This window comes from Coccomyxa subellipsoidea (genome assembly GCF_000258705.1).
Source record: "Coccomyxa subellipsoidea C-169, whole genome shotgun sequence".
In the NCBI taxonomy this organism is placed as follows: Eukaryota; Viridiplantae; Chlorophyta; class Trebouxiophyceae; family Coccomyxaceae; genus Coccomyxa; species Coccomyxa subellipsoidea.
The window spans coordinates 1,231,338-1,246,751 of record NW_005178037.1 but is presented as its reverse complement, the minus strand read 5'-3'; the positions used below and the strand labels follow the sequence as shown (position 1 = coordinate 1,246,751).

The 15,414-nt window shown below is 52.2% G+C and overlaps 3 protein-coding genes across 3 annotated transcripts; 2 read left to right on the top strand and 1 right to left on the bottom strand.

Moving 5' to 3' along the window:
• Positions 1-726: 726 nt before the first annotated feature.
• On the top strand, positions 727-2,241 carry COCSUDRAFT_47128 (flavo protein WrbA; the record flags this gene model as incomplete). The annotated part of the gene is made up of 5 exons (XM_005648562.1): positions 727-984; positions 1,257-1,364; positions 1,508-1,645; positions 1,814-1,921; positions 2,047-2,241. Exons 1-5 carry the CDS (start codon positions 898-900, stop codon positions 2,239-2,241), a joined length of 636 nt encoding a protein of 211 aa, XP_005648619.1. The 5' UTR covers positions 727-897.
• A 34-nt stretch (positions 2,242-2,275) lies between these two features.
• Positions 2,276-6,812, bottom strand: COCSUDRAFT_47127 (beta tubulin). The gene is made up of 11 exons (XM_005648561.1): positions 6,706-6,812; positions 6,581-6,625; positions 6,405-6,462; positions 6,117-6,151; positions 5,926-6,003; positions 5,686-5,797; positions 5,344-5,444; positions 4,887-5,121; positions 4,465-4,709; positions 3,814-4,036; positions 2,276-3,637 (listed from the first exon to the last, which is right to left on the bottom strand). The coding sequence occupies exons 1-11, from the start codon at positions 6,769-6,771 to the stop codon at positions 3,510-3,512; spliced, it is 1,326 nt and encodes a 441-aa protein (XP_005648618.1). The 5' UTR covers positions 6,772-6,812; the 3' UTR covers positions 2,276-3,509.
• A 395-nt stretch (positions 6,813-7,207) lies between these two features.
• On the top strand, positions 7,208-14,523 carry COCSUDRAFT_14671 (putative Ran-binding protein; the record flags this gene model as incomplete). The annotated part of the gene is made up of 23 exons (XM_005648560.1): positions 7,208-7,282; positions 7,498-7,575; positions 7,673-7,758; positions 7,862-7,912; positions 8,032-8,182; positions 8,338-8,541; positions 8,653-8,739; positions 8,844-8,954; positions 9,146-9,334; positions 9,476-9,687; positions 9,967-10,141; positions 10,242-10,367; positions 10,500-10,679; positions 10,770-10,931; positions 11,132-11,344; positions 11,628-11,760; positions 12,007-12,200; positions 12,469-12,636; positions 12,899-13,099; positions 13,468-13,569; positions 13,802-13,961; positions 14,195-14,337; positions 14,482-14,523. The coding sequence occupies 23 exons, from the start codon at positions 7,208-7,210 to the stop codon at positions 14,521-14,523; spliced, it is 3,243 nt and encodes a 1,080-aa protein (XP_005648617.1).
• Positions 14,524-15,414: the final 891 nt, after the last annotated feature.

Sequence of the window (15,414 nt, the reverse complement as noted above, 5' to 3'; positions counted from 1 at the left end):
CAGATTGGTCTGCCGCCAAGCTCAAACACTTCCCTCCCGCTACTGGAGTTCCAATCGGCCGGACTACTCAATACAAAAAAACGTGTTTATGTGATCTAATACGTCGAGATCGCAATTGGGACGCTCTGGAATCGCCATTTCGACGGAGATTTTGAGACTCCTGGGAGAAGATTGTTCCTATTGAACCAAACGGCATTGCCCGCCATAATTTGTGCAGCCATAAAAAGCTCGCTTTATAGATGTAGCGATCACAAAAGGACTGCTAGGTGCGCCAAACGATCAGAGTCTTCCTCCATCCGTTCCAAGGACCGCTCCTCGAGAAGGAACCCAATAACACCAGCCTTGTTTGACAAAGTGATTCCTGTGATAGCCTCCTAGGAATACGGTTTTTGCTTCCCGAAGGACAAGGGAAATTGAATCGCATTGATCACATACCCGAGTGCGCGTTTATGTTCCGTCGTTGCTCCCTCCCCAAACGTGAGTTTTGTGTATCCAACCTGGCTTGGCTGCCAATTGTCGTTTGCATCACTGCTGATGCTGTTGGACACTCATCTAGGATTGAAACAGCACCACGATCGGAGAGAGGATAAAGGCTTTAGGAAATGTTCAAAAGCGGGGAAAACGCTAGTTATGATGTGCCAAATCAGGCACCCACTGCGTAGCGGGTTTTCTAATTCAGGGTATTTTACAGGAGGATGTTCCAATCAAGACAAGAAAACAGATAGTATTTTGGGATCTTGGGCCCATACGAAAACGTGAGCCGGGCTGGGGTGTCTAGATTTGCGAGATTTTGCAGCTACAGGGGTCGCTGTTGCAAATCTGACCTTTGCAGTGTATTCAGATCGGGGCATGCCTCACGTCTGATTGGATGGAGGGCAATATCTTACTTGATGTCTGATGGTCTTTAAGGTTGCCGTCGTCTTCTACAGCCTCCATGGGAGACTCGTGACCACTGCCAATGTCATTGCTGAAGGTGCTGCAAAGGTGAATCTTTCTCAGGACTCGACAAATTCGCTGACTGGGCTGTCCCAGGCAATCCTTAGCTATCAAGCATGACCTTCGCGGTGGCGGTAGTATTCTTCTCTGCGCATGGCTTGCTTGTCACACTAGCCAACATCATCGCTGAAGGAGCAAGGAAGGTCGTGCTTCTTCTCTTGACTTTGCCCTCTGCAAATCTGTCCTCACCAGCTGGAGGACCACTTCAGATCAACTGCCACATCAGAAGAGAATGTCAGAATGTGTCGGTGGTTCTTCAGGTCCCTGGAGCAGAGGTGACAGTGTACCGAGTGCGCGACCCTATAAAGGGTGATGACCACTCGCTCTTTGATGAGGGTGTTCTGGATGCTCCAGTAGCCACAATTCAGGTGAGCAGCTGTCGATGCTGCTCCATGGTGTGAAAGGAGCCCCCAGAGCAGATGATAGTAAGTCCCTCTGAATATTGAAATTGATCCGGCATAGCTCAGCTCAGAACCATTTCAGGTGGAGCAAGAGTGACATGACATTGCAGGATATTAAGGAGGCAGATGCGGTCATCCTTGGAGCGCCAGGAAGGCAGGGTGGCATGTGTGGCGAAATGCGCCTCTTCCTTGATTCCCTTGCGCCCCTGCAAGTGGAGAAGAACCGTAACTCTGCTGGAGCGTTGAAGGTATGCAACTGCCTCGGCCAGACATTGTCAGCAATAGCCAGGGACAACAGCATCTGCTCAGCAGGCACTTCGTGAAGAAGACAAATGCCGTGAAGGCAAGGCTGCAGCTCACCAGGCGTAAATAGGAGGCGCCCGCCAAATGAGTGAAAAGAAAATGTGGTGTGCCAGGGGAAGGTTGGGAGCGCATTCACTAGCGTGGGCGGTCACAGTCGGGGGTATGGCGGGCATGAGGCGATCCTGCAGAGCTTCCACGCCTTTTTTCTGCAGCACGGAATGGTGCGTTTCCTGCCTGGGTGCACTCTCATGCATTCTCTGCTTCTGAAAGGTGGAGATTGTTGGTTTTGCTTGCACAGGAAGTGCTCATGTGCGTCTGGAGCTGTGACATCTGTGTGCTGGTGCAGGTAGTGGTTGGCAATCCACCCACTCACATAATGGAAGATGCAGCCCTGGCAACGCCGTTTGGCGTGGTCATGGCAGGCAAAGAGACAGCAAGGTTTCCTCCAGCGCTCAATGAGTACGAGGTCAAGCTGGCATACAGCATGGGAGAGTGGACAGCCCAGGTTGCCAAATTGTTGCACGACTCTGAAGTGTCCTGAACGGGCAATTCAAGTGGGTGCAAGAATTTGGAGCGGGACAGGCTCTTCAGTGGAGCTCTCAGAGCTATAGCTAGGTCCAGCCTTCCGGAATCTGTCAGGGGACTCAAAATAACGACTCGATTTAGACATTTCCAGAATTTTTTAAAAGGGACGGGGAGAGTTCAAGGTGCTCGTCTTGTATTCCCCCTAGCATGGACTATTCTTCAGCAGGATCCTCCGGAAGTAAATGTCAAGACGATGTGTTGACAAAGCTCATAATAGCATGATATATACTGGTCTGAAGTCGTGAGTTTTCAAATTGCCAATTTGTGCGCAGTGCGCAAGGATATGCAAACATGCTTGCAACCTTGCGGAAGGGTATGCAGGTGCAGGAGGAGCACGTGCATGCCGTGATTGTAAGGTGCAGACTGTGCAAACAGGTGCAGAACATACTTTTGACATCATTACAATTTACTTAAATATCAACCGGCGCAGCACTCAATCACCTGCCCTGAAAGTTATCGAGTTCCAGTAAGGGGTGGCAATGGAGGCCTCTCTTGAAGCGCTGCCCCTCGTGCGTTTTCAGGCCTGAACTAGTAGTGAACAGTACTGCATTGCAATTATCTTGAGGTCATGGTTCTAAACAGGTCTTGAGGTGTCACAGGACTTCACAACCAGTGCTGCAATGCAGCATTCTATGCACCCCAGTCCTTACCATCGGCAATGTCTCAATATCAGGCATGTCGAGTAATTTGTTGAAGGCCCAAGTAAGCAAGCACAATAACGATTTAGCAAGAGAGAGTAAGCCGTTTTAGTGGCATGGTCTAGAAAAGTACCAATCTCAGACATTCAGAGCCTTTGTGTCCGCATCCTGTTGGGACGAGTTCTTTCCAGTCTTTGGACGCTGTCTTCCAGACTGCCATACTGATGTAGCTGCAACTTGAAAGGGAACACATTTCCCAGATGCTGTTTGAGCTGCCAGGGCTCACAAGCTCAACACCAGGCATCATCTTGCAGCCGTGCTCACAGCTCCACGCAAGCCATTGATGACTAGCGCGCTCCGAGATGAGCACCATGACCCGGGATCATCACAACAGGAGACATCCACGAAGACAGAACTGCTCCCACATGAGACACCCAAAAAAGAAGTTTGCCTGATACTTGGCAGGTGCCAATAGGCTGTGAACGGGCGGCCTTGGCCCCAGTCAAAGTGACTCCGCCAAGGAAGGTGGCGTCTGCAGTGTCAACAGAATCAGAGCAGGTGACGGCTACAGGACAGCAGTGGCTGCTCACAACTCCTCCTCGTCAAACTCGCCCTCCTCCTCGGCTGAGGCGTCTTGGTACTGCTGGTACTCGCTGACCAAGTCATTCATGTTGGACTCTGCCTCTGTGAACTCCATCTCATCCATGCCCTCGCCTTCGGCAGACACATGAATATCAGTAAATTGGGTCCACAGCAAGCGCATGCATGCGCTGCCACAGTCTGTGAAATGGTTTCGCATCAGCTCCCTCTTTCGGTAGCGAAACACAGCAGGGTTGGAATCAAACACTGTGCAGAAGAGCATATGCAAAGGATTGGGAGGAGGACTGCACCTGTGTACCAGTGGAGGAAAGCCTTGCGCCTGAACATGGCAGTGAACTGCTCGCTGACGCGCTTGAACATCTCCTGGATGGCGGTTGAGTTGCCCACAAAGGTGGCGGCCATCTTGAGGCCCTTGGGGGGGATGTCACAGATGGAGGACTTGACATTGTTGGGGATCCACTCCACAAAGTAGGAAGAGTTCTTGTTCTGGACGTTGAGCATCTGCTCGTCGACCTGCACAAGACACCAATGAAGGCGTCACAAATAAGCAGCGGAACAGACACAACCTTACAGAAGTATCTCAGTGAGCGCACATCAAGTGGCACAGTCAGGACATTGCACAGTTTAAGATTGTTGCAGGCAAGGATAAACATTAATACAAATACCGTAGTAGTCATTCTAAAACCCGCACCCTCGGCGGTGCGGGATATTATTCAAAGCAAATTTTAGGGGTCTTCCCGGCTTCAAACATACCAAGGTCGTGCTCCATTGGATTGGGCTTGTCGACAGCTTTCCGGATCTGGTCTCAAAATTATCACAGGTTTTACATTTGGGAGATAGGGTCTCATTTATCCACCCTTTTTGGCCAAGAACAATTATTTATTGCTGGTTTTGGAATGACTACTACAGTAGTTTATAGAAGATAGAAAATAGGCACGCACCTCCTTGGAGGACATGCGTCCGCGGAAGAGGGCGGAGGCGGTGAGGTAGCGGCCGTGGCGGGGGTCGGCGGCGCACATCATGTTCTTGGCATCCCACATCTGCTGGGTCAGCTCGGGCACGGAGAGGGCGCGGTACTGCTGGCTGCCGCGCGAGGTCAGGGGGGTGAAGCCCACCATGAAGAAGTGCAGGCGGGGGAAGGGGATCAGGTTCACCGCCAGCTTGCGCAGGTCAGCGTTCAGCTGGCCTGCATGTCACAGAACCAATTGTCAGACTCCGGTCATCTCTCTATTCTGGGAGTCTGTGGGACTTCTTTTTCTGGATGCTGCCAATGTACAGGGCTTGGCATGAGCTGCTATTTCTCAGACAGAGGCAGTTTGCAAGGAGCCTGGATGGGGCAGCGCAGAGGAAGGCCAGGGCTGACCTGGGAAGCGCAGGCAGCAGGTGATGCCGGACATGACGGCGGAGATGAGGTGATTGAGGTCTCCGAAGGTGGGGGTGGTGAGCTTGAGGGTGCGGAAGCAGATGTCATACAGGGCCTCATTGTCGAGCACCATGCACTCGTCCGCGTTCTCCACCAGCTGGTGCACTGACAGCGTGGCGTTGTAGGGCTCCACCACCGTGTCGGACACTTTGGGGGAGGGCACCACCGAGAACGTCTGCGCACAAACATTACCACAGTCATACCATTGCAACCTCTTCGGATGACACTGTGCGTGCCTGAGACAATGACACATATATGAATGGAGATTTAATGATGATTCCACATGGGTGAGTCTGGTGAACATAAGCCTGTTATCACGACATGAAGCGGCAAAGCCGGGTCACAGTGGGTATTGCTGACTTATGAAGCTGCTTCTGCTTATGTGTCGTGTGCGCACCAGCATCATACGGTCGGGGTACTCCTCACGGATCTTGCTGATGAGCAGGGTTCCCATCCCGGACCCAGTGCCACCTCCCAAGGAGTGGCAGACCTGGAAGCCTGCATGCCAGGACACCAACCATCTTTACATCCTTTGATAAGCATGATATGTTTTTAGAAGCACATATTGGAATAATGTATATTTCAGCCTAAGAACCTTGGCAAAGCCAATGCAACTGAAGCAAGTTTGGTTCCACACTGAATTGTATATAAACTAGATGAAGGAGCTGACCCATCAAATCGGCCGCAAATGCATGATCTGCTCCCATATGTTATAAATGTTGACATGCGGTAAGCATACCTTGTAGGCAGTCGCAGCTCTCTGCCTCCTTCCGCACAACATCCAGCACCGAGTCGATGAGCTCGGCACCTTCGGTGTAGTGGCCCTTGGCCCAGTTGTTTCCCGCTCCGGTCTGCAAGGCAACACAGACATCCATAAGGTTCTATTCCAGCCCATTTCACCCGGGCGCGGGCCCATGACCATCCAAGACACCCGGAAGTCCGAAGCGGAAGAGCAATGGGCGCCAAGCGTTGAGCACACCTGGCCGAAGATGAAGTTGTCGGGCCTGAAAATCTGTCCAAAGGGGCCGGAACGCACGGAGTCCATTGTGCCGGGCTCCTGCAACCCAGACAGCACTCGTCAGAGACGGCTCTGGCCCAGTCTACAGCTGTTCAACCGAAAAAGCCGAGTTGGGCTAACAACAGGAATACAATAGGTCACCGCACGCTTACCAGGTCCATGAGCACCGCACGAGGCACGTAGCGACCTGAAAAGACACATGAGGTCTAGTGTTAGCATTTTGATGTCTCCAAGCACACTCTGCTGCAGATCAGAGGCAGCAAACATCCACCAAAACGCCGCCCGTGTCCTGCTGCACACCCGCGAAACAGGGCCCAGGACTTCACTGAAAATGCTAGAACAATATATGTGGGTAACTTCAAGAAAGGTGGATGAGGATCTTGTGGATGACGACCAGGGAGGCCCTATTTCTTAAAATAAAGCTGCACAGCACAGCTCACCTCCGCTGGCCTCATTGAAGTAGACATTCATCCGCTCCAGCTGCAGGTCGCTGTCCCCCTGATCAAAAATGGAATAAATTAGGATATGGTTGCCCAAAGTGGCCGCACCAGGCCTCCAGCAATTCATCACAGTCAGCAGCATGTCTGGAGCTGTTTAAAAGCTGGGCCCTGCTCACCTGGTAGATACCCACGGGATCCACGCCATGCTCGTCGCAGATGACCTGAAACATAGAGAAAATCATCATTTTGTGTCCTGAGACCGTGCAAACAGCGCAAAAGAAAATTTTCAAGGGCCAATCACCTCCCAGAACTTGGCACCAATCTGGTTGCCACATTGCCCGCCTTGGATGTGAACGATTTCTCTCATCTTGAGCTAGAGGATTTTTATCTGATTGCAGAGCTTCGAAGGAGTCAAGCTGAAGAGAGTATTGTCAGAAAGCCTGCTTCCTTCAGTTATGAGCCCGCCAATTCGATACCCCATTCACCCCAGTGTCGCGGCCCGTAGTGTAGTAATTTTCCGGGGAAATTAACCCTTTTGGTCTGCACATGCACCATCTCAACATGGGCATTTGCTTGTTGCGTATCCAAAGAGGGCTCAATTGTTGCTACTGTGGATCAGTTTTCTAAGGCGTTCTGGCACTCGGGCTTGCAAGTTGTGCGATGCGCACAAGGAAGCATTCTTGTGATGGGAAAGTGCAAGATGTACCGGTGCAAACGTTGAGACAGGTGGCTCTGGAGATGGCTGCGATAGTTTGGAGGAGGCATGAAATCTTTTTGTACCTGTAAATTGTCGAAGGAAGGTCATGGCGGGCGCCACAGATATAGTGCAACAGCTCCCTCAGCTCGAAGCGCTGTGCGAGAGGTTGTACAACTCCAAGGTGCGTTTGCATGTCGATGTACATTATCGCGACACTATTCTAATTACGCATTCACCAGGATGTCAATTGGCAGTACTGTATACTGAACTTGCGGAGGACGAGAGTCATCACAAAACTGTGATCTGTTGTGAAACAAAGGAGACAAGGCACAGCATCGATGCATCACATTGGCATTTACAGCAGTACTAAATTTCGAACTTTGTTCGATCTGACAGGACCCCCAGGAACGCGCTCAGGCTGAGCAGATACTGAGAGTGTTTGGTCAAACGACTGAATACATAGCTCACTGCAAGGTGGGGATGAGGCAGTTCAGTGTTTTGGAAGGTCTAGAACCTACATTGGAAGTACTTGTGGCAAGTACCTGTGGCAAACACTTGTTTGATTGCCCAGGCAATTCTGGACAATTCTCGATCGGCGTATGCGCAGCTCTTCGCCTCCGCCAGCCTCATCAAAGTTGTCACCGAGCATACCATCAGGTCAGCATTAATGTTGGCATTGTGCAAGGATTGTGGGGACAATTGCCAGAGACATGTCCCCGCTCTAAAGTACTGGAAGTGACACTGAACTGGTCTGCTGCAGTGTGCCGGTGAAGCTGGAGATGCGAAACTACTTCATATCATACCTGGACAGGTGACGCATTGCTCCCACTGGTGATGAATATGAAGATATCAATAGCAAATAAAATACAGTATGCGGCATAGTCTTTATGAGAAGACCGCACTGACTAAATAATATTCGCCTGAGCGCAGTCGAGGCACACAGCTGGAGGGCTATGTGATCACGTCGCTGGTGCAGCTGCTGTGCCGCACCACCAAGCTGTGCTGGTTCGATGACGACAACTTCAGGAACATCGTTGAGGATGCCAAGGCGTTCCTGACCAAAGGGACAGGAGGCTCCCCGGTGAGTCCATGTGGCACTGTTCCACTTGCCACAATCCAGGATGCAGCACAGTGCAAGGCCATTGTTCAGAATGTGGAGGCTTGAGATGTGCGTACTATACTCTGCAGTACTGCACGGCACTGAGTACCAAATGAGTCGCATATTGACCTGTGCAGGGGCACTATCTGCTGGGCTTGAAGATCTTGAACATGCTGGTGGTGGAGTTCAACCAGCCGACGCCTGGGAGGACGATGACGCAGCACCGCAAGCCGGCGGTTGCATTCCGCGACACAGCGCTCTTCAAGGTCTTCCAGACGGCCATCGCGTCCCTGCAGCTGCTGCAGTCCAACGCTGCAGCAGAGGAGAAGCTGAGGGAGCAGGTGCACATATAGGCCTAATTTTAACTGTACAGTGTTCAACTAATTTTATATTGCTGCAATATGATGTTTCTGTGCTGTTCTGCTCATTGGGTGGTGGTGCCATGTCTGCAGGCTGTCTCCCTGGCACTCCAATGCCTGTCGTTTGACTTTGTGGGGACTTGCTTGGACGAGTCATCGGAAGATTTGGGCACGATCCAGGTGATGACGCCCTCCAGCACGAAGTCACAGCTGTGCTAAATATGCCTCCCCTCGTCAGAACTTTGGCAGAGACAAGAAGGCCTGCTGACAGTGACTTTCTGCAGGTACCGTCCACATGGAGGCCGGTGATAGAGGACCCCAAAACACTGCAAATCTTTCTAGATTTCTACGCCGCGTCAAAGCCGCCGCTGTCCTCCATGGCGCTTGAATGCCTGGTGATTCCTCCTGCTTTCTGTCAATACTCTGTGATGCCTATTATCTTGCGCATCACCAACTTGTGCAGTCTGCAAGGATGAGCGTGAGTCTCTCGGGCATTGCTATCAAGCAGATGGCCTGTTTTATCATGTCCGGCATGGGATGATGAGAAATTACGCGATCAATGCCTAATCTGGGGCATGCATGGCAGGTGCGGCTAGCGTCCGTGCGGAGGTCTCTGTTTGTGAGCGATACGGAACGCAGCAAGTTCCTGAACCACCTTGTGACTGGCACGCGCGACATCCTGCGCTTGCAGCAGGGCCTCAGCGAGCACAGCAACTACCATGAATTCTGCCGCCTGCTCGGTCGCTTGAAGACCAATTATCAGCTTTCGGAACTGGTGAGTTACCTTTGCACCTTTGCTTTTCGCAAGCTCATCTGTGCCGTTTCCCAAGATTGCTTTGCAACCCCTCATGACAGTCATGGCAACTCATTCACTTGCATTGGCGGTTTTGATCAAGTGAGAGTGTGCTGCCCACAGGTGAATGTGGACAAGTACCATGAGTGGATACAGCTGGTTGCAGAGTTGACAGTGAACTCGCTGAACTCGTGGCAATGGGCATCCAACAGCGTGTACTACCTGCTGGGCTTGTGGAGCCGTTTAGTATCCTCCATGCCCTACCTCAAGGGGGAATCCCCTTCGCTGCTGGAGACCTACGTGCCCAAGATCACCGAAGCCTACCTCACATCCAGGTGGGCTGCGCTGCACCAGCCATTGTTTTCGCATGGGCTCAATTTCGCTCACCAGAGGTTTGTTGTTTGACCGCAAGTTGATTGAATTTGGCTCTCAGTCAGCCAGAAATCAAGGAACTATTGAATCGGGTTGATGTCACGGTGTCTGGGATCCCCTCGATCTCAGCAGCCCCCCGTGGGTGCACCATTGCAGGGTCGAGTGACCATGGGGCTGCCATGGAATCCCATGTTCTTCATCTTTACTTGGATGTTGGGTGATCACTTGCACTCCTTTTGTAGGCTGGAGTCGGTGCGGGCGGTTCTGGCAAATGGCATTGCGGAGGACCCCTTGGAGAGCGAGGAGCAACTGCAGGAGCAGATGGACAGCCTGCCCTACATGTGCAGGTTCCAGTACGAGTACGCGGTGGAACTCATTGTGGGCAGGATGGACCCAATAGTAGCGGCATACCAGAAGGTGCTCCCCTATGAGCTGCTGCTCTGTCCATTTTCAATCATGATCCTATGGCCCAGTTCAAAAGCATGGCTGTGCACTGAAGAGGCTGTGTGTATGGCAGGCTGGAACAGAGGGGACGGCAGATGGGGCGAGCATTGCACTTTTAGAGGGGCAGCTGACATGGCTGACACACATCATAGGGGCGATCTTGCGAGGGCGCCTCAATCAGAGCGCCTTAGACACACAGGTCTGCCACCTCCTCAATACATGCCAAAGTGTCGATCCTGCTTTCTGTCCAAGGAGGTTCAACAAGCGCCTAAGCAAGCCTCATATGTCCGTCGCTGTGCTGACTGCAAGAGTTCATGCGTGTATTGCGCAGGAAACAATAGATGGGGATCTTGCGGTGAGGGTGTTTGGGCTGCTGCAAATGGTAGATAGTGGATTCCACCAGAGCCGGTATGGGGAGAGGTCGCGGCAACGGCTCGACATTGCAATCCTGTCATTTTTCCAGAGCTTCCGCAAGGTCTATGTTGGAGAGCAGGTCATGCACTCCTCCAAGGTGAGCAGCCACCCCACCATCCCTCCTGTCGCACACATGCAAAGCATGCAGACCTCGTTGCATGTGGCTGTGCAAGAGTGACTGGCTAAGCATGCGGTGGCTGCGCTGCAGGTGTATGTGCGGTTGTCAGAGCGGCTAGGGCTGAGCGATCACTTGATGGTGCTGAATGTCATGCTGTCAAAGATCGCCACCAACTTGAAAGTGTACGGCTCCTGTGATGAAGTCATCACCCTGACCCTGAACCTCTTTCAGGTGGGCCATCCCCTTTATCTTCTGCTCTTTGTGATATTGCAATTGGGAAACACATCTGGAAATTCTCAAGTGTCTCTAATGTGCATGTGGCGTGCCCCTTGGTTTATTTGCATTTTTTATGCGGGAGTAGCATGTTTGTGTGCCTACCTGTCACAGACATACAATATCGCGGTGGACGGTAAGTTGGCATGTAATCGCAGGATCTAGCGGCAGGGTATATGAGCGGGAAGCTACTGCTGAAGCTGGAGGCCACGGCTTTCATTCTGCAGCACCACACAGCGGAGCACTTTGCGTTCCTGGACGACCCGGCCAATAGCAGGAGCCGCACCAGCTTTTACTGCACGCTGGCGCGCCTGCTCTTCATGGAGGACACCCCTGCCAAGTTCAAGTCCTTCGTGGCTCCCCTGCAGCAGGTGCGCCTTCTGCTCCCATTTAGCTCCCACCACCTTAAATGCTGTGTCACGTGACCAACAAAGCCACAGCCCGGCGGCAACTCAAGCATCTTCAGAGTTGCTGGCCGAGTAGAATGTTTGTGGATATGAGGTACACCTATATCTGCTTGTAGTGTGGGCGTATCGGTCTGGCAGGGTGACAGTCCTGGTCCGTGATGACTGTAATTCTGGAGGCACCAAAATGGATACTGATGGACAGTCGATGCATGGATTTATTGATGGATAGTGGGCTTCTAATGTGCAGGTGCTTGTGGGAGTGGCGTCTGCGGCCAGCAGCTCGATGGCCCTGCGCCATACAGTGCAGCGGCAGACAGTCATCGGGCTCATGCGCGACCTGCGAGGCATCGCACAGGCCACCAGCAGCAAACGCACCTACAGTGAGCCCTGACACATAATGCTCTTTTGCACAGCTTCCTTCATTGCCTCACATTTACATGTTCTGCATATGTGGGTCTCCGATGATTGCCGTCTTATTATTCGTTTCCCATGCGTACGTTCAACCAGAGAGCAGGGTGTGAATCAGTTTGGCATTGCACATCCCCCAGTCTCTTGTCCTTCGTGTTTCCAACTCTTGAGTGCTGCTGTGCATCTTGTTGCTGCGCTGAGTTGAGCTCCCTGCACAGGCTTGCTGTTTGAGTGGCTGTACCCTGCGCACCTGCCCACGCTGCGCTCCTGTCTGGAGGCATGGGCTGACTCGCCGGACGTCACCACCGCGATGCTCAAGTTCATGGCAGAGTTCGCCCTGAACAAGACGCAGCGGCTGACCTTTGACTCCTCCTCCCCGAACGGCATCCTGCTCTTCAGAGAAGTCTCCAAGGTGTGTTCTGCGCCATCTCTCGTCTCCTGCACGAACTTTTCGCAGTGGAGTACTCACAGTGGAGTACAAATGCAATGTGTTCGGTAGCCCTGCTCTCAAAAACTTAAGAGATGGTTGTGGGGCTTTGGCGAGGTGGCCTGCACGCTGCTTCCATTCTCTTGCCTGAGCCCTTGTTCTGGCTATGTTGCATGCGTCTACGGCCATGCAAGGATCCTCTCTTGAGTTTTAGACGCCCGACTTGTTTGAATTTGCAATTTGGAATGCACAGGTGCTGGTGACATACGGGTCGCGGGTGGTGACGGCTGGGGCAACGTCGGATCCGTACGGGCAGAAGTACAAGGGCATCTGGATCTGCCTGGAGCTGCTCAAGCGCGGCCTGGCCGGTAACTATGTCAACTTCGGCGTGTTTGAGCTCTATGGCGACCCCGCACTCAAGGTATTTCTGAGTCCTTGCTCCTATCTTGCTTGTGCATGCGCCAGACTGAAGTCCAAACGTACACTCATCACCTCAAGTGCAGCATCTTGATGCGCCCCAAGGCAAGCTCTCTACTTCTGTCATAGTCAAGACAGTGGAACAAATATGCAGCGCTCCCTAGCAGGCCACCGAGATACACTCCGGGAGAGAATATGTAATATTGCAGCGAATGACAGCATCAAAAGGCAAGAAATATGAGATTCTATGGTGGTGTGCGCTGCAGGACGCGCTGGACATAACGATGAAGATGGCGCTGAGCATTCCGCTGGCGGACATAATGGCGTACCGCAAGGTGGGCAAGGCCTTCTTCGGGCTGCTGGAGGTGCTGTGCGCCAACCACACCGGCGTCATCGCAGCCTGCGACACCGCCACCTTCGCCTTCCTCATGACCGCCCTCGACTCTGGGCTCAAATCCCTCGACGTGGTCCGTGCCACCTCCCTCTTTGCACAGATCTCTTCCTCTGTGTAATGGTGTAGCCGTTGCTTGGCTTGATGCCTCGTGACTGCTGTTACAAGTACCACAGCTTCATCATGCGTGGGGATGGACCTTTGGGACTCTGGGTGCCATTTGAATTACACTAGTATGCTGGACAAAGGGCTGGAGAGCATGCTACACTGCATGCCTTGGGACCTTGCAGCCTCAGATTGCCTCTTCAGGGGGCCATCCTGTCAGGAAATGCAGACTAGATATGCTCCAGTACAGTCCAGCAATTTATTTTTTGCTGCTATTTTACGCGCTTGTTCCAAGTAAGTCAGGGCTGGCACAAGTAAAGAGAGTGGCGGGTGGTGCAGGTGGTGAGCTCGCAGTGCGCGGGCGCCGTGGACAACCTGGCCGGTTTCTACTTCAAAGCCGTGCAGGCCAGCAACGGCAGCCCCCAGCCCGCCGCCACCCAGGTAGCTTCCACAGTCAATTTACTGACAAATGTGTTTGCTGCACATCCTGACGGCTCGGTTCCACCTTTGCAGGAGGAGGGTTCATACTTGTGAACGGAAAAAAATAAGAAAGCCCCAGTCCAGGCTGTCAGTGGGCCTGTAAATGTGTTCTTTTGCTTGCGAAGCCACGGGACAGTGGCAGCGGGTTGAAGTCTTTAATCACTTAGAGAGGGCTGCGATGGGATTGGAACAGGCGTTTGCGGAGCATTTGCGGCAGCGCCCTGAACTGCTGCCCACGCTCCTGACGACGCTGTTTGAGATCGTGCTGTTTGACGACTGCACCAACCAGTGGAGCCTCAGCCGGCCCATGCTCAGCCTCATCCTAGTCAATGAGCAGGCACGCCCCATCCTCTGTCCCTCACCTTTGCCTTTGTAGCTTGCCCTCTTGTCATATGCACAGCAAAGAGTGCTCAAATCGATACCTCGGACCCTGGCATCCAGATGACTGCTAGATCTGCGGTATGCCAGAAAGCCAGGGATGCAAGAGATTTGGTAGCATGCCACCGAGACAGGATTGCAATGGACTTGTGAAAGGAGGCCGGCCTGCTGATTACAAATAAGTTTAACGCATAGAGTGTTTGGGGAGTGCAGATCTACACGGCGCTGCGCAACAGGATAGTGGCAGCGCAGCCGCTTGACCGCCAGGCGCACCTGTCCCAGTGCCTGGACAAGCTCATGGCTGATGTACAACGCAACCTCGAACCCAAGAACCGAGACAAATTCACCCAGGTACACTATCCTCGCTGGGACAACCTGTGGTGTGCTCTTCTGTTGCTGCCCTTGTGCCTTCAGGCGAGCAACTATGGACTTGGCAGTGTCTTTGTGGCAATTTGGGCACCCAATTGAGATGATCTGTGATTTCTGTGCGCGCAGAACCTAACGAATGTGCGGCACGAATTCCGGAGCAAAGTTTGAGGGCGTGCGTTTGAACTGCTGCTCAAGTCTACCATGCATCGCGCCGTGTTTGGCGCAAATGGAGCGTGATCCACGTGTGTTGCCAAGCCTTTAGCTGAACTCACATTCAGTTTATGTGATTTATTGGGGTGAGTCTTCAAAGAGATTTGACAAGGAGGGCAGGAGTTGTCTTTGGTCTCCTTTTTACATTGGGCCACCATGGGACGATGATAGCAGTGCATTGCTGTGCAGAGCCAAGAGGCTCTGATATGCCTAGGCAAATTATGATAGCCCGAACAGTTGGAGTAACATTAATCTTGAAGGCCAAATTATCCATTGCTGCAAACATGCCCCCCACCATATAATCTTGTGCATGTATACTGCCTTGCACACAAATTTACAGAATCAAGACTGTGCGGACTCCGACAGGTTTCCCATCTATTGTTGCTGCAGCTGCACATGCCGCCGTGGCTGGCCGACACCTCAAGCATGAATATTGCATATGCCACAGATGCCCATGTTTCTGAGCATATGTGTACGCATGGCTTGTAAAGATACTGTATCACCTTCATAGCAAGAGACTTGAGCCAAGTGTACAAGATTTCCCAGACTATTGGAGGGATCCTGTGGGCATGGTTATGGTCTGCCAGACTAAATTTAGAATATAGACTGCCCGGACAACGCCGACACAGGAGCGATGAAGCACGAGGTTTCACCTGACCGCCACGAATGGCACTCCATGATCGCCTAAAAATTCCAATCTGACATCACACATCGTAAAAAAGAGATGCGATCAGCTGGCTCGATCTTATCAAGGTTTTCCAACAACACTACTGCCGATCCAAAGCCCAACGAGAAAATCAGTCGGACTGCAATGTGACATTCAGAAATTTGACAATTGGCATTTCTTAG